Genomic DNA, 22,861 nt, shown 5'->3' with positions numbered 1-22,861 from the left:
CACAATTCAAAACCAACGGCATGATGTTCATTAAATGTTTATTTATTATTTCTTCTGTCAGTTTCAACGTATTTCAGTGAGTGCAGCTGTTGTCCTTCTCTAATTGGAGGCTATGAACACATGTGAGGATGACTGTATGTGATATAGCATTACCTAATGATGTGAACACGTGGTTTTAAATCCTGGAGTCTCTCTCCACCATCCACCCTGTGTAAAGGCAGTAGGACGATTCTGATATTCTTCCATAATCTTGAACAAAAGTTGCTGCAAAAAGGTCACAATGTGATGAAGTAATCTGACTACTACTGAACAGCTGAGCGCTGGTTCTGACACTGTAGAACCTCCTCCGGCTGAACCGGTGCCGCTGTGGTTGTAGATGTATGTCGACTCATATACAAACCAGTTAACCAATTTTTCTTTTGTGTAATTTCACAGCGTTGCTTCGTTTATATCTCACATCTCTCTTTGACATCAGAAACGGGCCTGCAGCGCCAACAACAGCGGACCCACAGAAACGGACCCGTCAGTCACCGTCCTGACTCCTGCTCCTCGCTCGCACACCCACACGAGCTCACGGGCTTCAAAATATAACTCGCAAAACCACAAAAGAAGCTGTCATGGCCAAGTATAGCAACTCTAGATGGGTTTCCCGGCCTTGTCCGCCCACACGCTTTATGCTGAGCACATGCACATATGCAAACACACAAACACACACACACACGCTGTACGCAGCACATATAGCGTCTTCAGCTTTGACACTTTTACTGTTGGAAAGAAGAGCAGTGAGAGCCATTTCATTTACATGCAAATTGACACCCACCAGTCCACACATGCTCACGTCGCCCGGCGTGCACGTGTTCATGTGTGTTTGTGTGTGTTTGTGTGTGTTTGTGTGTGTTCGTGTGTGTTTGTGTGTGTTTGTGTGCGTGAGTAGTGCTGGCACTCGGTGAAGGTGATATTCCGCCCTGCTGCTTTTCCTGCTCGCTGAAACTAGACACAAAGAGATAGAAAGGCAGAAAGAGAGATAGGGGCTCTGATTTCATTTTCCGTATTTGGTTTAGCAGCTTTTCAGTTGACAAAACAGCCTGAAGAGGAGCCCGCCAGAGAGGCCCCATGCAGCCGCCGCTTGTCATCTCGTGCTGGCGCTGAATGAGGACGGGGCTGAGGCCTACAAGGGTCCTCTGATCACATTTCTCCTCTTGTCACAAGGAGATAAAGGATCACTTGAGGTGATTGGGCATGTTACAATAATGAGCCTGGAGAGGCAGATCATCGCAGCGGGAGAGGAGGCGCGGTGCCGTTGGAACGACCAAGCTCGATGCAGTAACACTGAAATTCGGAAGCAACGCCCTTAAATTGGCAGAATTAGCCGGCTCTTCCCCCGGCGTCCCCTCTCATAGGTGAGCATGATGCCAGATGGGGGGGCAGTGGGAGAACATCGTTTAAAATCATGTATCTGTCACCCTCTGCTGGTTGAAATGAGGCACTGCAGGGAACTGATTCATTGGGTCCATGCATGCTCACAGGCTGCAGGTGTCTCAGTGGTTAGCACTGTCGCCTCACAGCTAGAAGGTTGCCGGTTGGCGTCCCGGTGAGGACACCTGGGATCTTTCTGCGTGGAGTCTTCATGTTCTCCCCGTGCAGCGTGGGTTCTCTCCGGGTTCTCTGGCTTCCTCCCACAGTCCAGAAACATGTTGAGGTTAATTGGTGATTGTAAATTGTCCGTAGGTGTGAATGTGAGTGTGCTTGGTTGTCTGTCTCTAAGTGTAGCCCTGTGATAGACTGGTTACCTGTCCAGGTGAACCTGCCTTCACCCTGAGTCAGCTGGGATAGGCTCCACCCCTCATGACCCTAGTGAGGATTAAGGTGTAGAGATGATGGATGGATGGATGCTCGCTCTTTTATTATGAATAGATTCACATTTTTGGTTGCAGAATTGTAGAAATTCCTCCTAATGTTAATCATTGGGTGTGGTTATTGGGGTAAATGTTTTTTTTTCTTCTTCTTCTTTTTGGTGGTGAAGACTTTTTCCTCATATATGTTCAATAATTTGTCACCTTCTGCTGACCAAAAATACACAAGCAAGGATTTACTGTACTTGGAAGAGTATCAACTGAACTATTTTCACAATAATCTGTATAAAATTTCACATTTCTTCACATAAACAGAGCCCATGTGCTGTTTCTGCTCTATAGCTGTTGTTTTTTTAAATACACAATTCAAGGGCATCAGCTCAGAGATCAGTTTATCTTTAATGATGTTTCGTATGTAGAATTGATCCAGTGGCCAGAAGCGGTTTGCGAGATCTGGCCAATTGTTCTGAACCTTATCAGAGCGCTGCATTCACTGTGTGTCTGCAGTTAAAAGCCCTCCAAACAGAATTATCTGGCAACAAGTCGATCTAAATGTAACATTCATCTCTGTGTGTTTTGTCTGATAATGCAGCAAATAAAACCAATTACACAGAAACTAATCGCATGTACAACGCAATCCATCCCTCGCCAATTAAAACCAATTAACCAATCAGTCACCGTGGGCTGATTTCATTTGCTATTAGGAGTCATTTAGTGCAGGCTGCAGTATAGAGTGGCAGATAATCAGCACCGCATTTGATTATCCGTTGAGAGAATTATGCACTCCTCGGTGTGAGGAACTGGCAGAGTTACGCAGATTATTTCTGTTATCGTGGAGCTGAATGGGCCTGCAGCTTCAGTCCGGATCGGTGTCATCGGGGAGAGCAGCGCCGATGCTTTACTTCAGTGTAAATCTCATGCACGTCTACCTGAATGTCCAACCCAGAGCCGTTTGCAGTTTCAGGGTTCATTTCTTTGCAGCTTTAATTATCTTATTAGCATTCAACAAAACACAGTGTTGATTTAGAAATGACACGAGGTGCTGGTGTGTTTCTGGGTTGTTTCCTTACACAAGATTATAAAGATTAGGCTCATTAATGAGTAAAATAGCTCTAATTGTTGTTGTTTAAAGTGACATGTCTCATGAAATCAGACTAGGACATTCATTTTATTCTGCTTTTACTTGATGTATACATATATGTATTTATTCTGTCTATTAACTGTGTTTCCCATGTCTGTGTCTGCTGGTGTCGGCTGCAGCGTGGGTGAAATAGCCCAACACAAATGTCCCACTCCTGGGACAATAAAGTTCATCTTGAGTCTTGAAGATGCACCGAAGTGTTACCTAATCTGATCGAGAGCTAAATTAAAGACAGAAAATACTGGCAAAGTGTTAATATTTGTATTACTTACTGACTTAATGCCACAGAGAAAGTGTTTTCTGCAGTCACAGGAATTATATTTGTGAATATCGTCTCCCCTGAATATATAAAACTGTGATGTGGGTGCCAAGTCCAGAACTGTGAAAGAAATATTCATGTCAAATGTGTTCAAGCTGCATTACTCGACATCTGTTTATTTACCATAAAAAAGCTTTTTGTTGTTGTTGTTGTTTTTTGTTCATTTTTGGTCAATAATCTCCTGAAACAACTTACTGTGTGACCCGAGTTACAGAACAGAAGGACACAAGCAAATTAGCAAATTATCCACCAATTTACTCAAGTACTTCAATTCATCAGGCTTAGAAATTAAGGATTCAAACTTAGGATGCAGGATTTTATTATCCCGGTGTTTCTTCATGGTCCTAATTTTGAGCATTTTCTGTTTATTTGATCCTGAACTTGTTTTGTGCACTTGTTTAGTTGCTGCCTGGACTGTTGCATGTGCACGTATCAGCAATCCACCAGAGCTTGATGTCAGAGAAAATGCTTTTAAAACTGGGTCCTAAAGTTTGACTAAAGAGGACATTGAAGAGGCAGAGTGTTAACACTATAACACCAATATCACCGGTTTGGTTCTGATATTCTGGGACCTTTATAGACTTTATATCTCTCTTTGCTTTCTGTCGGCGTCTTCAGTATTGACTGTCCAATAGGGGTGCAAATGCAAAGAAAATACATTAAAAAAAGAAAAAAATATGACTGGATTCCCCTTGCATTGATTATATTGATCAGAAATCGGGAAATAATAACAGCTATAAGAAGACAACGTGTTGCAATAATCATCAGAAGCTTTATTGCTTTCTTGGAGGTTTGCTCACTAATGCAGCAGTTAAATAACATTTATTCCTACAAACTAAACACTGCGTTCAGTTCCTCCATGAACCTGCCTACATGCCTGAGATCCGTTCATTAAACGTGAACAAGCACTTATGATTATTGCATCATTGGAAAGGTCCCTCGCAGCAGCAGAACAGAATGTAAAGACAGTATCTCGAGTCGTCCCGTATCCAAGCTCAGCATCTAGCAGAACTGTATCAGCTCCTTCATGCTGCATCCTCTCTCACAGCAAATGTCAGATATTTTCCCGGCGGCCCGTCTGAGCCGAGAGGACGCGTGGTACCAGTGAGGAGCCAAGGAGACGACACTCTTCTCCCCGCCAGGCTGCAGAGAGACGTGGACTGTCTCTGGGGCCTGCTGCTCCTCCATGGAGGCGTCCAGCTCCCCTGTGCAGAGGCAACGCATCTGGGCTTTAGACAGAACTCTGGAAACATGCCGTGAACATCGTCTGTTCTGCGTCGTTCTCAGATCAGTCTGTGCATCAGAAAAAGAAGAACAAGCTTAAACCCAAAGTACTCACAGAGAGGAGCGTCTTGGTGTTGGCTGAGGTCAATGTCCGGGATGCTTCTCCTTAGCCGGGAGTTACCGCAGGACGAGACGGCCAGACGTATCAGTTCTCGCCCACACATCTTAATCCTGTCCTGTGCACCGACCGCGGCCACCAGCACCACCATCAGAGACACCAGACACTTGGCGGCAGACATGGTTGGACCCGTTAGCACTCCTCGGTCAGTCGGCAGAGGCAGGAGGCGATGGAGTTGGTCGGGTGGTGCTTCATGAGGGGTTTATATAGTCAGCGTGTGTTTCAAACCTGCTGAGGCCACAGATTCCTCGAGATGTCTGCTCAGCCTTGGTGGAGGGAAAAGCATGTCCTGATCTGGAGCTCTGCATGACAACGATGCAAAGACTCAAGGCTGTTATTGAGATAACAACAAGGAAAGCGTACATTGTGACGCTGATCTACAGCTCGGCTTTAAACGTGTTGCAGCAACAAGTGCTGGTGGACTGTTTGTGCAGACGCTTCACTGGGAAACAACAGGAGTCTACGTTTGTTGCTTGATGGATTTGTTAGTGAGCTGATATAGTTCTTATTCGCTCACAACATGTAAGTTTGTCTGAAAACTGTCAGAATATCATAATTCACGTCATGAAACTCTTTTCCTTGAGTACGAGCTGCTCTTGCACCTTATCTGAACACATCTTGAAGGATGGCAGCTAATTGGAAGAGAGTGTGACTGGGAAACATGTCAAGGATACTGACGCAAGCATTCACACGCACCGTCACCTCGGGCCCAGCCGCAGTTGCGTAATCACGCCAGAGATGACCGTTTCATAATTCCAGCGCTGGGGAAAATATGAAAGGTGGAGCTTTACTGTCTGAAATGCACTCCTGGCTATGATTAGCATTTTAACCTCTAATGACGAGACCACTGATACGCAGCTGAGAGCAACAACAGCAGCCACACATGTTGGTCCGTTTCACCTTCACTCACTCTCCGGCTGCTGCAGAAGGAGATGTTGACGTGGTTCGGTCACGTTTCAGAACCAGTCAGGTCAGAGCGATGCCACACAAGTCAGACCAATCAGAGTCTGAGACATTGATTCCTCACAGTGGAATCATGGGAAGTGCCAGCTGTAAGTGTTGTGGTTATGTTGTGTGTTTCCTTTAATGATGTTTGATGATCCACGCCATGGTCAGCCACCACATTAACCAACATTTCTGGAGTTCCATGCTTCAGTTTCCCACTCTGATGGTTTTTATTGATACAAATAGAAAGTTTAAAGCTGCTCTAATTGTCAATTTTAATATAAACTCAGTAAACCTCTACAGATTCCTGTTGCTCTGAGCATCACCACTACATGTGCAATACTGTCATTTAAACTGTTTCCTCATTTATTACTTGGTTTATGTCTCTTTTCACAGTACTTATTATTTACGTGGTACTTTTATACTTTTCTTTTACATGTTTTATTTAGAATTTCTCAGATCTAGATCAAGGCTGCAGGTGCCTCGGTGGTTAGCATCGTGGCCTCACAGCTAGAAGGTCGCCGGTTGGCGTCCCGGTGAGGACACCCAGGATCTTTCTGCATGGAGTCTCCATGTTTTCCCCGTGCAGCGTGGGTTGTCTCCGGGTTCTCCGGCTTCCTCCCACAGTCCAGAAACATGCTGAGGTTAATTGGTGATTGTAAATTGTCCGTAGGTGTGAATGTGAGTGTGCTTGGTTGTCTGTCTCTAAGTGTAGCCCTGTGATAGACTGGTTACCTGTCCAGGTGAACCTGCCTTCACCCTGAGTCAGCTGGGATAGGCTCCGCCCCCCACCACCCTAGTGAGAGTTAAGGTGTAGAGATGATGGATGGATCTAGGTTTTTACTCCTGTCTTGTTGTTGCTGTGTACCATCTCATTCACCTCACTGAGCCACAAAAAGCTCCTGATTCTGATTCTTCTGATGACCAATGGCTCAGATGACTGCAGGAGAATAAGGAACACACATTAATCATGTGACTTTGCACTTTGTCTTAACATTATGGAGTGTTTTTTGGTTTGACCTGAAACATTAACCCTTTGGCTGAGCGTCCCGTCGGCCTCGTGGTGAGATGACCAACCAGCAGAGAGACTCTGTCAGCGGCTGTTATCTGGTTAACGTAGCATTCAGCAGCTAAAGAGGCTGATGTTTCTATTAAAGTTGACCAAACAGAGGTAGAAGGAGAGTGAGTGTTGGCCGGCTGTGTGCTAACATGTCCGCCTTCACAACTTCATGCAGTGCTGTTAATCTGACTTGACTGAGATTCATTCTCCTGCCGTCCGGCTGCAGAACAACCATTTTACTGATACAGTCGTATAAATACTGCAGGTCTGTCTCTGCAAAGTGAAAGAAACATCAAATATTAGCTGTTCTTTATGTGCAGGCTGTCTGTAAGCGTCTGTGTCTGGGTGGCGTATTAGGCTTTCCCTAATATCCCTCCTGACTGATCTATTCCTGTCCATTCAGTCCTGACTGAGTCAAGTGAGGCAGCCAAAGTCTCTCCTGAGTTTTAATTGATGCTGACGAAACCACTGGCATCGTTCCCATTAGCTGATCCTGTAAGACTATTAGACGGCAGCATTGTCCCTCAGACCAACAAGGCAGCAGTCTGCTAATAGATACAGGCTTTAACTTTCTTAACTTCTTTTTCTATTTAAAGGAGATGTGGGTGGCTGTGCTCGTAGTTTTGACAGCATGCAGAAGAAACCCGTTTTTACTGAGCAGGAAATGCTGATTTTGCTTCGTTAGTGAAGGACCTGGAAAATGTGCACATTTTGTATAATATGATAAAAGAAATCTGTGTTTTCTGTTTTCCAAACTGTGCTGTAGTTGAATTTGTTTGTTTAATGTTGCTGTGATGGTGCACAAGTATATATATATGTATAGATATTTTATTGTATTTGCACAAGATTTTTATTTTTTTTTTTAATGAAATGTAATGTGATGAAATCCAACTTCAAATTCTCGTCTTTTTTTTCACCTTTTCTCTGCATGTTCCTACAGATAGAAACCAGTGATGACACCCAGTGACTTCTCAATCCAAACCTTAGGAACTGTTATTAATACAACTCCTGTCACTGCTATAAGAATGATGTGAACATGAACTGAACGCGTCGTCACTCCTGGACAGAAATTCGTATTCTTATATTTGCACTTTGCAGACAATTCCAACAGAGAAACAGAAACATTGGTGACGTTTTACTGATGATTCACCTGATTACACTGAACACCTTCACAGCTGTCTCTAGTCATGTTTCATATGGGTGAAGTCCAGGTGTGCTGCACACAGTGGGTGTGTTTCATGATCGGAGGCACAACACGTCATCAGTACCGTGCATCGGCGCTCGGTCCTGGTGTCAGAACTGATTTCTCTTTCATTGAAAGCCAGTGCAGCCGAAGAGCAGATCTAGTAGAACAAACCTACCGGTGGCCAGCAGGCCCGTTAGATACACTTGGGAGGGAGGGGATCATGAATTTGCTTCACACAACTCTGGACAACAAGTGGCCCAGACAAGAACTGGTTTCATGACAGCTAAACTGAGCTTGCAGCGCAGTGCAAGGACAGTCGGGGCCGGGCCACGCTTGATCCTTAGATCGGGAGGTTAAGAACGTTCCCTCTCCCTGCAGAGATCCTCAATAAATACTGAGACAACAATAAGCACCAGGCGTAAGTATGAATGAAAAACCTTCCCCCTATTGTCTGCCAGAGACAAACCGGCATCCGTTAAAGCCGCTTGTAAAAATTTAAATAGAACCTGATTGTCTGCACCTGATCAGATTCTCAGAGCCACCGAAATAGCCGAGTACATGATTGACTTTTTACCCTTGTCTGACCAGGCAGGAGGCGCAAATCCCGGTAATCCTTGACAACAAAATTACACCATGGCTCTTGATGGCTTGTGACACACCCCTATGCTTCCTCTACTTAGGTCAGGAACATGCTGAGTGACCGGACAAACCAGAAAGAACACACCAGGAACAGCACTCTGCTGACAGACAATGCATGGCACGTGGAAGAGCTTTGCACTGATGATGCTTTGTTTTGTTTTCTCAGATGCACATACAAGTAAATGACAGGTTGCTGATACATTTCTTTCGCCTATAATTGCAATATGACTACAGTCCACCAGGACCGGGAGCTCGCATCGGCCAAACTTTACGAGTTATAATATTAGTTGTTCTGAGTATTTGAAGTGAAAGATGTCCAGAATAGTTCATTAATAGCACTTCCATTGAAAGCACGTTTCATTCTTTATCTAGATGCTATTCTTGGAAACAGATAACAAGCATCAGCATCTAGTCCGTTTGACAGAGGAATCATCATCACCCGTAGCGTGCACCTACTGCAAAGCCGAGGCTTAGAGCTTATCTCAACTTGCTGCTGCCTCCATTTACCCCTTCAGATTGTTTATGGTGAATCACATAGGCTCAGGGCTGCAGGCAGATGGGGGGGTCGTATTCTCTGTAGACCCGAGGGTGATAAGGCCATTTAGGGTTACTGAGGTCACATCTAGGCAGCTCCTCTCATTCGTCCATGTCGTAGTAGTGCCTCCCGCTCGGCCGGTAGTGGATCTCGTCGTCCGAGTCCTCCGGCTGGGGCTCGAAGCAGCTGTCGAACTTACGCCGCAGACGTTTTCTGAGCTGGAAGGTGCGCTCGGTGTTTGAGATGTTGTACTCCTGCTCCTTCAGTTTGGCGTAGTAGTCGGAGAACTTGTTGAACAGAATCGAGATGGGCATGCCGTTGAGGATGATGCCGAAGGAGATGCAGCCGAAAGCGACGCAGCGGCCGAGATAGGAGATGGGCACGACATCGCCGTAGCCCACGGTGGAAATGCTCACCTGGAGGAGGAAACAACACAATGTCAGCTCTAAACTCTTAGATCTAGAAGGTTTATACACAAGAACACAGTAGGTTCAGTTCTCCTAGTGTCTGCTTCATCCCCCTGATCCCCCAGAGTGCTCTCTGGCCGTGGCTTCCTGAGAGTCCAGAGATTGAAATGTTGTTGTTGTTTTTTTTACTGATCAGTCAGAAGACGAGAATGAAGAGGATCCGACAGACCTTCAGGAATGGAGCGCCACATATTAGATCTCTGGAATGTAATCACTGTGTCTTGCCACAAATGAGACGCATTACATCGTATTAGAGGGGATTAGACACATATAAGTTCACAGCTGCCACCAGATAAATACGAGCCGGGTCCAGAAACGGGACTGAATGAAGCCCAGAGAGAGCAGCTGATGGCGTCCTGAGGCCTGCGTGGGCACATTGAAGCGAAGACGTTCGTGTTACGATGCTGAATAATGCAACACCATATAAACCTGTGAGTGTGACTGGTTTTAGTTCATTACTGTTATGATAAAGTCTGGTGTCTGTACTTGTCAAAAATAAATTAAAAATAACTTGTGTTCACGTCATTTTAATTCATTTTTGTCATTTATTTTTCTCATCTCTTGCCTTTTTTCTTGTTTTAGTCTCTCAGTTTTTATTATTCTATATATCAGTGAGCACTTTATTCAGCTTGTCTGTATCGGTGTTATATTTTATTTCATTTTTTAGCTCCGCCTGTAAAGCCCTTTGTACAATCTCTGTGTCTGATAATATATGATGTAAATAAACTTGCTTGCTTGTTGGATTTGTACATGAAGAGAAGCATATTAAAGAAAAAGAAGTAAAATGTGTGCCGTAACCGTGTCCGGACTGGATGCAGTGGAAGCATCTGGACAAAGCCGTGGAGCAATGACGTCCTCAGGGCTTCATGAAAAGGGATTTTTCTTTTTTCTTTTTACAAATGTCACTCACAGCAAGAAGTTTCTGTTGTAGTCCAGAGGATGAGTGACTGAGTAGGTAAATACCAGCCAGTGGGATTTTAACTGTGATTACATTACAGCACGGTGGCCTTCACCAGCCAGTTCTTCACATCTACACACACCATGAACAGGATCTGTGTGTAGAGCAATGCCACAGAATCACATACAACAGTCCCTCAGCTGTAAACGAGTCATTGTGACTTGAGAAATTAACTCCATCCAGCCACTCATTCATTTAACAAGACCGTCTGACGGAAGTGCAGCAGACTCAGTGGAAGAACTTCTGATTTGATTATCTTTCTTTAATCATCATGTCTAACAGTTTGTATGCGTGGTTTGGATGTATGATAACTGCACTTGTACCTGTAATTCTTACTGCATTACTGGGAAAGAATCTGTAACGAGCTTAACAGGTCTGATGTGGGTCTACATCGCTGCATACATGGGCTCTAGGTGACACTGCCCTTTTGTTTTGTTTTATGATGTACACATATTTCTGTATGTATATATGCATATTCAGTTCAATTCAATTTTATTTGTCTAGCACATATTTACAACAACAAGTCACCTCATAGCGCTTAACAAAGGCAGAAACACCCAACAATCCAAAACATTTGGATTCTCTATAAGCTTCAGCAGTCCGCAAGCAGTCTGCAACAGTGGGAAGGATATGTATATGTATGTATGTGTACACTCTTTCTGGGGGGTGGTTGAGGGTTCTAATGCTGTTGTTATATTTGTTGTGTACTGTACAGTAAAAGGAAAACAAATAAAAACAACAAGACTGGATAAGAGCCCCTGAGTACGATCCCAATCATGAGTTTGTTGCTCCGAAAACACACAAAAAACGTGCCTCTGCTTTGCATCGTGCACCTTTCTGACTCGCCAGGCAGCAAAAAAAAAAGTCCTGAAAGGTCTAATCCTAGACGCCCACCGCTCGATCAACTGACACAACCCCGACCGAGCTTCTCTTCAGCAGCGTGAAGAAGAGCAGCTTGCCGAGGTTCAGAACCGCGTTAATTGATCCGGAAGAATGTGAGCGGCAGCCGTAAGAGCTGACTGCATCCTCTACATTCTGTAAAACATTAATTACCCCATTAATAATGAAAAGATGTGGGGCAACTCAGAAGCCCCGTTAAATTGGGTTTAATCAGCATTTTGGCTAGACTTCATAATGGACTCCACAAATATATTGTGCTATAATTTATGACCTTTGCCTGAGCCTATTTATGACATTTCCAATCAAAGTCAAGGAATAATTCTTAGAAAGCAGGTCGGGTTTAACAGAGTTTGAATTCGCTCAAGTTCAAACACCAGGTTTTGTCCGATTCTGGCTCTTTTGCATTAAACCTCATGGAAGCAAAAGTCAGACCCACAAACTCTACAGGACAGGATGCTGGAGTCGGTCCTCCACTCACCGCAGCCCACCACCAGGCGTCCGGGATGCTGCTGAAAGGGGTCCCAGGCTGATCCACCTCCACAGAGTGCATCAGGGCCGAGAAAGTGAAGATGCCCATCGCGATGAACAGGAACAGGCAGCACACCTGAAGCATGACAGCAGAGGAAGAAGTCTGCATCACTTCAGGACCACCATCAGGTCACAAGACAACTTTAGGCTTTATCATGAGTCAATCCATGGGAAGAACATGAGGGTGTGAAACCAGCAGCAGATCTGAGGACGAGTTGCTGCACCCAGACGTTCGGCACATGAAGTGACTGAAACTGACATTCTGATACTTTGGTTTTTGCACGGATTCAATAAATAAGAAATGTTGATAAGTGAACTTTAGAACTGCAAGTCGATTGTTTTGTACCTCATGCTAAGCTAAGCTAAGCTAAGCTAAGCTAAGCTAACAATGCTATTTTTACTTTGACAGATATGACAGTGGAACGCTATGGAAAGCTTTAAGAATGTTTGGCTTTACCTTTCATCTCACAGCGATGAAATTTTTTCTATGCGCTAATCTAGTGTGATTTGTTCCCCTAAAAGGAAGTTGGGGCGTTTTGTGTTTCTGTGACTCTCCTCCATACCTGCTCGGAGCACTGGCGGATGGTGAAACCGAACGCCCTCATGCCTGTGGAGTGACGAGCGAGCTTGAGGATCCGGAAGATGCGCATCAGCTTGACAACTTTGAGCACCTTGCTGACTTTACTGACTCTTGCCATCGTCTTTAGATCTTCTTGTGCGCTGATGTCCTCTGAATCTACAACAAACGTCTCAAAAAGGATCTGGATGAAGTAGGGCATAACGGCCACCACGTCAACAAAGTTGAGAGCACTCTTCACAAAATGCTTGATGTCGGACGTGGTGAGTAACCGCAGAAAGTACTCCAAAGTGAAGAAGAGAATGGAGGCTACCTCTATCCACTCCATGTAGGTTTTACCTCCGAGTTTGTACTGCCTAAGTTCTTTGACGGTATTTAATGTCATGGCAACAATAGAGATGAGCACAAAAAGACTGGAGAACACGGCAAAGGCTTTGGCTGAGAGTGACGAATAAGGATTCTCCATCAAGTCCCAGAGGGCCTTCCGAAAGGTTCCAAGAAACATGGTCTTGTAGCCCTCGTCATCCTGATGAGGCTTAATCTCATCAATTAGCTCCTGGTTAACCTTCAGTTGGTCCCGGATGTCGTCCACCTTTTCCTCAAACAGAATGCGGCAACACCTAAGAAGGACAAGAAGAGTTTCACTACCAATTTATACAAGAGCTGCTTTTCAGAATCAGCTTGAAATACACAAAGAGCAAAAGCCAACACAGACTATCAAGTATCTACAGCGCACCTTGGAGTGTCCTTCAGCTTCAGCCCCCAGAATGACATTTCCTCCTCAAAGTTGACAGGACAGAGACTGTCCATCACCCACAGGACGTTACTGCAGTAGAAGTGGAAAATGTAATGGAAAAACATGGGGTCCCTGTCAAAGAAGAACTCGTTGTTCTGGACGTTGTAATCGTCACAGAGCGTCAGACGCTTAACTGGATCATCACAAAGGGCAAGGACTCCGATCCTGGTCTTTGGGTATCGGAGGACCAAGTGCTTGGGGATGTGAAACACCTTTCCACCCACATTGAGGTTGACTATGTTGGATTTCCTTGGATTTGATGCACCTTTTTTCTTATCTTTTTTCTTTGTGCTTTTCTCAAAAGTAGCGTCGAGGTTGTCCATAGAAGTCCATGCTCTCACTGAGCTGTCCTGTGAAAAAGGAAATTCTTGCTCCTGTTCTTCGCCGCTTTGTGAAAAGCTGATTTCCCGCTTTATGGTAGCAAAAAGACTGGAGCGACGCTTCTTCAGCACTTTCAATCTGGGCTTTATATTATCCATTGTGACAGCTCCTTAGAGGACAAACCAACAGAAACGCGTTGTGCCAATCCTGAATAAAGTCAATGACAACCAGAAACAGGAATATTCCACAAGATCTCCATTTGTGCAAAACACTCTTCTCTCAAAAATAAAAAAAATTGTTGGAAGTGAAGCTAACGAAAGAGCTACCGTGCTTTTCAGTCGGCGTGCAAGAAGATCAACTGCATGAGTTAGGGATTCAGCCTCTTCACTGATTCTTTAATCCTATTGCTGTTCTTTCTGTCCCAACGCAAGTTAAAAATACTGTTCACAAGGATTAGTGTTGTGATTTAAGGCTTTGAGTTCAGAGAGAGGCGGAAAGGCGGAGAGAGTGGTGTGATGACAGTGTTGCGCTGCTAACAAGGCTGTGAAGGGCTTTCACTCATCATGTTCATATAAATGAACACAGATTACACAAGCTACCTGCAGTTCTTTTAAAAGTTTGTTCAACTGTGTGAAATAGACGTGGATTTATAATTTAAATACACAAACATTAATATCTGGTTTTGTCTGTTTTCCCTGTATTCTGAATAAATGTAACTGCATCATCTCCTATTGCTTCCTCTGAACAAAGCCCCTAACATTGATTTCTTTACTTTAATGCAATACCATAAATATTCTGTCCACTTCATAATAAAGTCAAGTCTAATCATAATAAAATGAATAAAGGTACGTTTTGGAACTATAAGGTGAATAAGAAACACAGGAGAAATGTCAAGTCACTAGTATTTATAAAGCACATTTAAAACCACACTTGTTGAGCCAACTTGCTTTCTGGTACTGAAATACAGCTGGTGTCGCAAATTAACTTAACAAGTTTAACTGCTGAGGTTAAGTAAATTCATAGTGTGAATTTATCTGATTAATTTAAAATTAAGGATTAGAACCCTGTTATATATAAATATATATTAATACAACTCTATCTGAATGACAACACTAAGACTCCTGGTGTTGGAGATTTATCTGACTAGTTTAGAGATAAAGTTACAACTCTACAGACATGTACATGAAAACCTAACAAATTCAAGGATTCATTGGACTTCCTGTGAGCATGCTTTCTTTTTCTTTTTATGTTATTTTGTGTTTTATTTTGTTGCATCATATTCATTTTTAGCATTTATATTCGTTGCAGTGGATAGGACCTGGTACAAACGCGACTGTCTCAGTTACTGCACATGATAAAATTACAATGAATAATGGTTTGGTCCAGATTTACCCCCCGAATTTCTGTGAATGGTACTTCCCAATCGGCGGAAAGGGAAGTAGTAATGTAAAATTATTTTACAATTTTTAATTAATTTTTGAATGTGTTGTTTATTTATTCGAATTTCTACTCAGTTCTTCATCATTTTATTTAAATTAAATTCTAAAAATGCTAAATTGTACAACGCTAAAAGATTTCGGTTTCCATAAAAGCTTTCCGGGCACCACGTGACTTCCTTTCCGGTCTAACCTGACAACATGGACGCCAGCCGCGTGCAGCCGATCAAGCTCGCAAGAGTAAGAAACCGTTTTTTACGGTGAAAATAGTGTCATTCGAGCGGACAGACCGCTGCAAGAGTAACTCGTGTTTCTAACGGGACCCAAACGTTGAAGCTAAATTTGTTATTTCGCGCCGATTAGCGAACGGCTGTCCGGCTCTCGTGCTTCCATCATGGAGGCCCGTTCATGCTAACGTCTCGCCTAGCTGTTAGCCTGGTGCTAACTGCTCTGTGTGGTCTGTTTTCACTAACAAATATAAAACACTCACTCTGAGGCTGTGGTGTTAATGTGTGCGCTGTTTTCTTCTCAGGTCACCAAGGTTCTCGGAAGGACCGGTTCCCAGGGACAATGTACACAGGTATGCTAACACGGCTAACGTGTGGAAGTACAGTCAGTTACTGAGCTGGGGGATCTGTTTGTCTGTTTTATCTATTTATTGAGTTCACTGAATACTTCTGATGTAAACAGAAAATAGGTTGGCCGTAAATATCTTTAATAGAATTTAGTCTTTAAGGTATGTAGATATTCTGAACTTCAGTCTCTTATCTCTTCATGAGTGAAAGCTTTTTTATTCCCCTCCTTCTGTTTTCGGTAAGTTATTGTATGTTTGTTTGTTTAAATCCTGCTTTCTTGTTGTACAGTCAGGCTGCATGTCACCGTCCATGCAGTGTGAGCATGTGGCACATTCTGAATCTGTAGTCATGTCTCATTCAACTGATGGGTTCAAGGTTTTCTCCTGTAAAGAAAATGCATCAGTTAAACAGGACATCACATCGTTATTTAAATTATTGGTAAATCTCAACCTTTCAATAATCTAAGGTTTGTCTATAATAGATAAATGGGATCAACATGATTGAAGTCTGTGTTGGACAACCTCAGAATTAATTACATTCATGTGTCTGCATCACTTTACCCCCTCTGTATCCTGGATTCTAACCGATCCAGTGGTTTTAGGGGCTCAAATGGCTTTAAAGAACCAGTTGGACTCATTTAAGGCAGTTTTCCACTCGACAAAAAAGTGATTTTAGCTCCTATGTTGATGCTAAAGTGGTATTAATGCATCAAAATGAAAGCTTTTAATTCATAGGGTTCTATTTTCAAGGGTCAAGTCCATAAGATTGTTTGATTTTATATCTAAAATTCATCACATGATTTACAGTCTAAAGGATATTACACACACAGCACGCTCACCACAGCATTAACATCATAAACACTTCTATGGTTGCAAGTTTTGAGTTTCGTGAAACGTTTTCACTGAAACGCTTTCTATTGCCGCAGACATGAAGCTCTATTTGCATGTTATGATTTATTTATATAAAAGCAGCTTAAGACATAAATAAACTGGGCTGTGCAGTTTAACAAGCTGTCGGCATATTTACACTTTTTGGCACAACACCAGAATCTGAGAGCTTCTCATATTTATAGTTGACAAGTGATGGTACAGGTTGCTGCCACCTGAGCATGTAGATGCTCAGCATGTTGACACAGAACGCTATGAAGTCTAATAAAGGCCACAGTTCCTCATGACTGCCGTTAAGTTGTGACCGAGTCGTGTAAACATCAGTGGGCTGTAGTGTCGTGTTTCTTCCTGTGAACCAGCAGAAGTCACTGAAACACAAACTAGTGTCGGATCATGTCGTGTGATCAGTGTGTGCCTCTCTGTGCTCCTCCAGGTCCGTGTTGAGTTCATGGACGACAGCAACCGCTCCATCATCAGGAACGTGAAAGGCCCAGTCAGAGAAGGAGATGTGCTGACACTTCTGGAGTCTGAGAGAGAAGCCAGGAGGCTGCGATAGGTGAGCACACTGAACCTCTGGTGCTGGAGGTGGACTGAAGCCTCCTCTTGAAGCTGAATGGGTGAAGCCGAGCTGCAGGGTTTTTAAACCACCTGGAAACTAGATGAAATGGTCGATACCTCATGACTAGAAACATAAAGTCTAATGGTACAGTCCTGCTGTAAACATTAGGATAAGTTTGGTGTTAAAGTGCATGTGTGGGGATGTTTTACATAAAACAGGATATTCTCTCTTCCAGTGTTAGTAGATGGTTGTGGACAAAACATAACAGCTTACAACACACAGCAATACAACAAACCTGCCGTAGAGCTGAGTCAGGAGCTCAGGACGTGTCTGCATGAACCAGAGCTTCACAGAGAGACGACTGTTTCAGGGTCTCTGAGCTGTACTGTGTGGTTTACAGGGGTTGTGTGTCATGATACAGTTGCACACAGCGGATGTGAATTTTAACTCGATAGATAGTCAGAGCATCAACAGTCAGTGACTTAATTTTTTGAAATATTAAAGGCTGCAGCACCAGTGGAGCTCCTTTTACCCGTTCCTGGTGCTGGTTCTTATTAACAGAAGCCAAACTAGTTTTTACATTCAGCAGAAGCTGAGCACCGCTGACTCGCAGTTTGAGTGAAATTAGCTGCAGATGTTCTTATGTGGGGTTAGCGCTGTGCTTTTCAGGGTTAGTCATCAGAAATATGGGTGTTCACTCACCTGATCCAGGTCCAAGCAGCCATCAACTGACTCTTGTGTTTTTGCACGTTGAGTTGAATCTAGTTGTTTTTTAACTGGACCTCTCTCTTGTCCTGTAGGGCCCGCTGAAGCTGAGGTGCCAGTCCAACGCCATGTCGTCAGTTTCATCTGCAGTGGACTCCATCTTGCTTGTTCAGATGTTTTGAAATAAATTTGGGTATTGAGATGAGTTTGGAAGTCCTGTGTTTACTGAACAGTGTTTGTCCCCGTCACCAAAACCATGACCCAACATTTCTTCAGCCTGAACAACGGCACCAGGGATCTGTCTGGTTCCTGGTTGTTGATGGTGGAGGTGAAGAAGCAGCGTGTCTGAGCAGCTGTGTGAATTAAAAATCAAAGAATATAATGAACATTTGACCAACTTATCAGTGGTTCAAAATAAAGAACCTTCAATTATCTTCATTAGCGACTTTTTAATGTAAGTAGATGCATAACTCTAAAAACCACCCGTTTCATCCTGGGGCTGTAATAGGATAGAATAAAACTTTGTTGATCCCTTCGGTGCAAACCTCAGGGAAATTGTTGAATAAAGAATGTATTAATTTAATTGTTTAATGAATGTATTATACGATAAACGTTTAGGATTCCTGCACAATGATAATCACAGTAAAAAATGTTCCTTTTATAGAATATTAAATTTGTAAAGACGAGTAGTTCCCTCATTAGCTTCTGCCCACTGAGATCATTTTTAAATGATCAAATATCAATAATAATACTTAAATAGTGCTTTTCAAGACTCTTTACTAAGTAGGCAGGTCAGAAGCACAAGTTAGTGACAGACAATGCTGAAGAGAGTTACGTCTCTTTATATTCTTGCAGCTTAATTTCCACATGTTCACCTGACATCTTGTTCTGCATTCAGGAAAGACTCTGTTACCTGGTTGTGAAGTTTGCATCCTGTCCAGCAGAGGGCAGCATCAGTCTGGGTACATTTAAATCACTCCAGTGAGTCACAGCTTCGCTGTTGTAAAGCCTCCAAAATGAGCTTTTTCTTTTTAAATGAGTAGCTTAAAGCCACTTCACCGTCCCTGCATCATACAAACATGTTCCACAGCAATAAGTTTACATGTAGTCCCTCAGAAATCCTTCAGCTTTTGTATTTTGGATGTGAAAACACATTTACAGTTTAAACTTTAATCATGTCTGTCATATGCGGTACTGTTTTAACCTGCAGCCTGTGGAGTCAAACACACATTTTCTTCTCATATTCAGAAACAGCTGCTGTTCCTAAACTCAGACGTTTTCTTCTCTACAGCAGCTCTCCTCTGTTGGATAAATCAATAACAGAAACCATTATTATTTCAAAGTGTTGGTCCTAAACTGGATCCAAACACGGTTTATGTGCCAGTTTACGAGATTTTTTTCTGCATTTTATGATAAATCTTGAACATTGAGAGCAGAAGACGGTACTGGCTGTACTAACATGGCTCTGGTCAGGAGTTCTTTCAGTTCTTTCCACTATATTTCTTTTTTTTTAATGTTTTATGTCTCCCAAATCTACTTTTTTTCCTGCAGTAAATAAAGTCAAATCAGTTCATGAGTGCTTGTGGTCCTGGGATGTTAATGCTGACTATCACACACTTTAGGCCCATAAAGGCCTGCATGGATAAATGTTTGTGGGGAAATACCAGAGCCTGTAAATCAGCACCCTGCAGGACAGTTGGGAATCCCTCCACGGGGACGTCTATATATTAAAAGTCGCTCATGTGACCCTGTTGTTTTTAGCATGAAGGTATTTGGCTGAATTCCAGCTGAAGGTTCATGAAGGAGCTGTTTGAACAGGAAAGCAGGTCAGTGTGAGTTCTGTGCTGCCATGAGGCTCATTGGCTGCCGTATGTAAACTGTACATTATTGAGCTTATATTTTTACTTTGACCTACTTTGCACAGAGCTATGAGTTGACCTGCTGACAGAAAACGGGTTTATTTTATACACAGGTCAGGAGTTACACCTGCCACACGGCGGATGATGGCAAATCTTTCAAATCAGCAGCAAGAAGAGATAAAAGTTTAGGTTCCAGTTCATTGGCCACATCGACAACACAGCGCGCACAGACCGTTGAGGTGGTTGTGTAATTGTTTATCACAGTGCAGCTCAGTTCAGCTTTTTGGAAAGAAGCTTGCTTTGGCTTGCAAACGGTGTCCAGAAGCAGTAAATCACAACCACGTGGCACATGCAGCCGCTGCCTCCTGCTCCCACTGGTATGAAGCTGCACCAGACTCCGCCGAGGAAAGGCCGAACCCGACAGGACACCAAGATATGGAGGAGTTTCACTGTGAGGGAAAGAGTGCAAATGGATGCAATCAACCAGTGGACGTGTGTTTATCCTCTGGTTGTCATCATTAGTATCTCTGCTCATCAGTGCCAGAAGCAGCTCCAGAGTTCTCTGCTCACAGTGGACATCCTTCAGAGACGGTTTGCCACCACATGCAGCGCTGCAGTTCCCACGGCTTATAAACTCTGAAGAATTTCTGCGGCTTCAGCCCGTACGGCATCAACAAGCACGCAAAACCGAAGAGCAAAACTGACACCGAGCCACAAATTAATTCCTGGCAGTTCTGTACCTGTTAAGTAAGAGCATGCTGGCACTTGACAGCTGCACTCAGAGAAGCAGAAAGAAGGATCGTGAGTCAGGAAAACATCTTCCCATCATCTCAGGAAGAAATGGGGGCCTGAATCTGGTTAAACCACGTTCATCGTCCTTTCAGTGCCACATGTGAGTCCAAACATGTTTACAGCCAAACCAGCCTTCTGCCCAGATGCACATCAGACACATGGACACTAAGTGAAGTAAAACACCGACGCTGCAGTCAAACACTTGACTTAGTATCTTGGTATTATCAGCAAACCTTTTTTTTTTGTTTTTTTTTTTTTTTAATATATTTTTTTGGCTTTTGCCTTTATTTAGTGCAGTAGAGGGAGACAGAAAAGGGGGGAGAAGAATGGGGACAGACCTGCAGCAAAGGGTCGTAAGCGGGATTGGAACTCACGACCACTGCATCGGGGAACTACAGCCCCTGTTCATGGGCCGCCCGCTCTACCAGGTGAGCTGTAGGGGGGCCCTATTATCAGCAAACCTGACCTAAACTATCATGTAAACGTGATCATTGTGCAGGAAAATGGTCCCTGTCAGGGTTTAGCTATTCTGTACGGTTGAGCTGGCGACCCATGTTCAGGGCCTGTAGTCCCCAATGCAGCAGCCGTGGGTTCGAATCCCGCTCAGGGCCCTTTGCTGCAGGTCCGTCCCCCATTCTGCTCCCCCACTTTCCTGTCTCTCTCTTCACTGTCCTAAACAATAAAGGCCTAAAAAGTTAAATCTCCCAGCTGCGTGAGTGTGCGTGTTTTATTTTACTGCTGCTCTTTAAGGCTTTTCACTGCTTCACGTGCTGATGGATAGTTTCATCTCCAGCTGTGCATCGACTTCTATGAGCTGATCACGTTTCACCGTCACTGTCCTCCAAAAATCACACATTTCTAAAAAGTCCAGCTTTTCACCAGCTGACTGTTTGCAGCATCTGTGCGTCGTACAGTTGATCCAGGAGGAGCTTTAAGTAGTTTATTTATCCCACGGAGTCGGACGGTTCTCTCAACCAACAAAGGAACACTTAATCCCTCAGTTTATCACAGACATCCAAGCTCACATCTGGAGATCTCACTGAGAAGAAAAACTGTCTTTTAAAGAGTGACTAAAGCTGTCAGAGGAATCAAAAGTACAGCATCAGCCTCCCACATGGAAAGAAAAGTACCATCAGTTTGTATTTATTTACAGTACTTGAGTAAATGTACTGAGTTACATTCTGCTGCTCACAAAGCACCAACATGTCCTGCACAGCCTTCACTCTGTCTGCATTTTGATCTGAAGGACAGAAAATATAACAAAAGCAGCCGAGCAGAGCAGGAGAGACTCCCACAGAGCGATTCAGCCGACTCGACGCTCGACAACAGCTCTGAGGCCAAAAACAGCTCGCTGTCACCTTGGCCTCCGCTGTCATCGTCATTCCAGGCCTCTCCATCCCCCTGCCTCACCCACCCTACACGTTTACCGTCTCCCCCCTCCTCCCCTCTCCGTCTGAAGCAGAAACACACCAGGTTAGAAACAAGCCCACCCCAAGGCCGCACCTTGTTTGTCTGCATGCCACCAAGGTCTAAGTCAGCCACAGAAAACACCGACATGTCTGCTGGTCTGTCTGAGAGTTGCACCGCTGATGTCCTGACGGTCAGTCCCAGCAAGGAGGCTGCAGCCTGCAGGCGGGCAGCAGACAGCACTGCACTGGACACCCTGGAAGGTTTCACCCTTTATGCTTTTCTTTAAGAATCACCGTCAAAATAATTCATGTTTTGTTGACTTTCGTTGACAAGAATTTACAAAAAGACTCTTCAATGTCAAAGTGAAACGACATTTCTACATAAAGACATGTCGTTTCACTTTGACATTGAAGAGTCTTTTTTTTTTCTTGAATGTCAATTACTTAAAAATATAAAAAGTTAAACGAGTGCCTGCATTCACGCCCACAAGTCAGTATTTAGCAGATGCATGTTTAGTCACAGCAGTGGACAGCTCCCAGTCAGCCTTGCACATCTGCAGGCTGCAATGTTAGAAACAGTAGAAAATAGAGTAGAAAATAGAATAGAATAGAATAGAATAGAATAGAATAGAATAGAATAGAATCACAACAAGAAAGAGCTAAAAAGTTAAATACTATTAAAAAGAAAAAACTAAACTAACTGTACAAAATGTGCAAACTGAAGAGCAGAAACAAAGCATTTACTCCGTTCTTCTCTGCAAAACACTTAAAGCTCTGTGAGGTTAAACAGTGAATATCTCTGTTTATGTCCAGCCACAACTTCTCAGCAGGACTGAGGTCTGGACTCCGACTCGGCCACTCCAGCCCAATTTTGGTCTCATCAAAACCAAAGAATCTCCTTCCAGTTGGCTCCAGACTCTCCCACAGGCCGTCTGGCAAACTCTACATGGATTTAATAAAAGCTTCTGTTTTCATCAGTGGCTTTCTCTTTCTCTCATTCTCCTATAAAGCT

At 43.6% G+C, this 22,861-nt stretch overlaps 3 protein-coding genes across 3 annotated transcripts; 1 reads left to right on the top strand and 2 right to left on the bottom strand.

The window, feature by feature from the left end:
- Positions 1-4,315: 4,315 nt before the first annotated feature.
- On the bottom strand, positions 4,316-4,836 carry insl3 (insulin-like 3 (Leydig cell)). The gene is made up of 2 exons (XM_008300393.1): positions 4,653-4,836; positions 4,316-4,518 (listed from the first exon to the last, which is right to left on the bottom strand). Exons 1-2 carry the CDS (start codon positions 4,834-4,836, stop codon positions 4,316-4,318), a joined length of 387 nt encoding a protein of 128 aa, XP_008298615.1.
- A 4,345-nt stretch (positions 4,837-9,181) lies between these two features.
- On the bottom strand, positions 9,182-13,785 carry LOC103367587 (potassium voltage-gated channel subfamily V member 2). Its single transcript, XM_008295695.1, has 4 exons — positions 13,247-13,785; positions 12,497-13,130; positions 11,884-12,009; positions 9,182-9,496 (listed from the first exon to the last, which is right to left on the bottom strand). The coding sequence occupies exons 1-4, from the start codon at positions 13,783-13,785 to the stop codon at positions 9,182-9,184; spliced, it is 1,614 nt and encodes a 537-aa protein (XP_008293917.1).
- A 1,434-nt stretch (positions 13,786-15,219) lies between these two features.
- On the top strand, positions 15,220-17,994 carry rps28 (ribosomal protein S28). The gene is made up of 4 exons (XM_008299259.1): positions 15,220-15,303; positions 15,596-15,643; positions 16,959-17,081; positions 17,885-17,994. The coding sequence occupies exons 1-3, from the start codon at positions 15,265-15,267 to the stop codon at positions 17,079-17,081; spliced, it is 210 nt and encodes a 69-aa protein (XP_008297481.1). The 5' UTR covers positions 15,220-15,264; the 3' UTR covers positions 17,885-17,994.
- Positions 17,995-22,861: the final 4,867 nt, after the last annotated feature.

This window comes from Stegastes partitus, unplaced genomic scaffold, assembly GCF_000690725.1.
Source record: "Stegastes partitus isolate 25-593 unplaced genomic scaffold, Stegastes_partitus-1.0.2 Scaffold0, whole genome shotgun sequence".
Classification (NCBI taxonomy): domain Eukaryota; kingdom Metazoa; phylum Chordata; class Actinopteri; family Pomacentridae; genus Stegastes; species Stegastes partitus.
The sequence above is the reverse complement of the archived record's forward strand: the minus strand, read 5'-3'. Positions and strand labels throughout refer to the sequence as shown.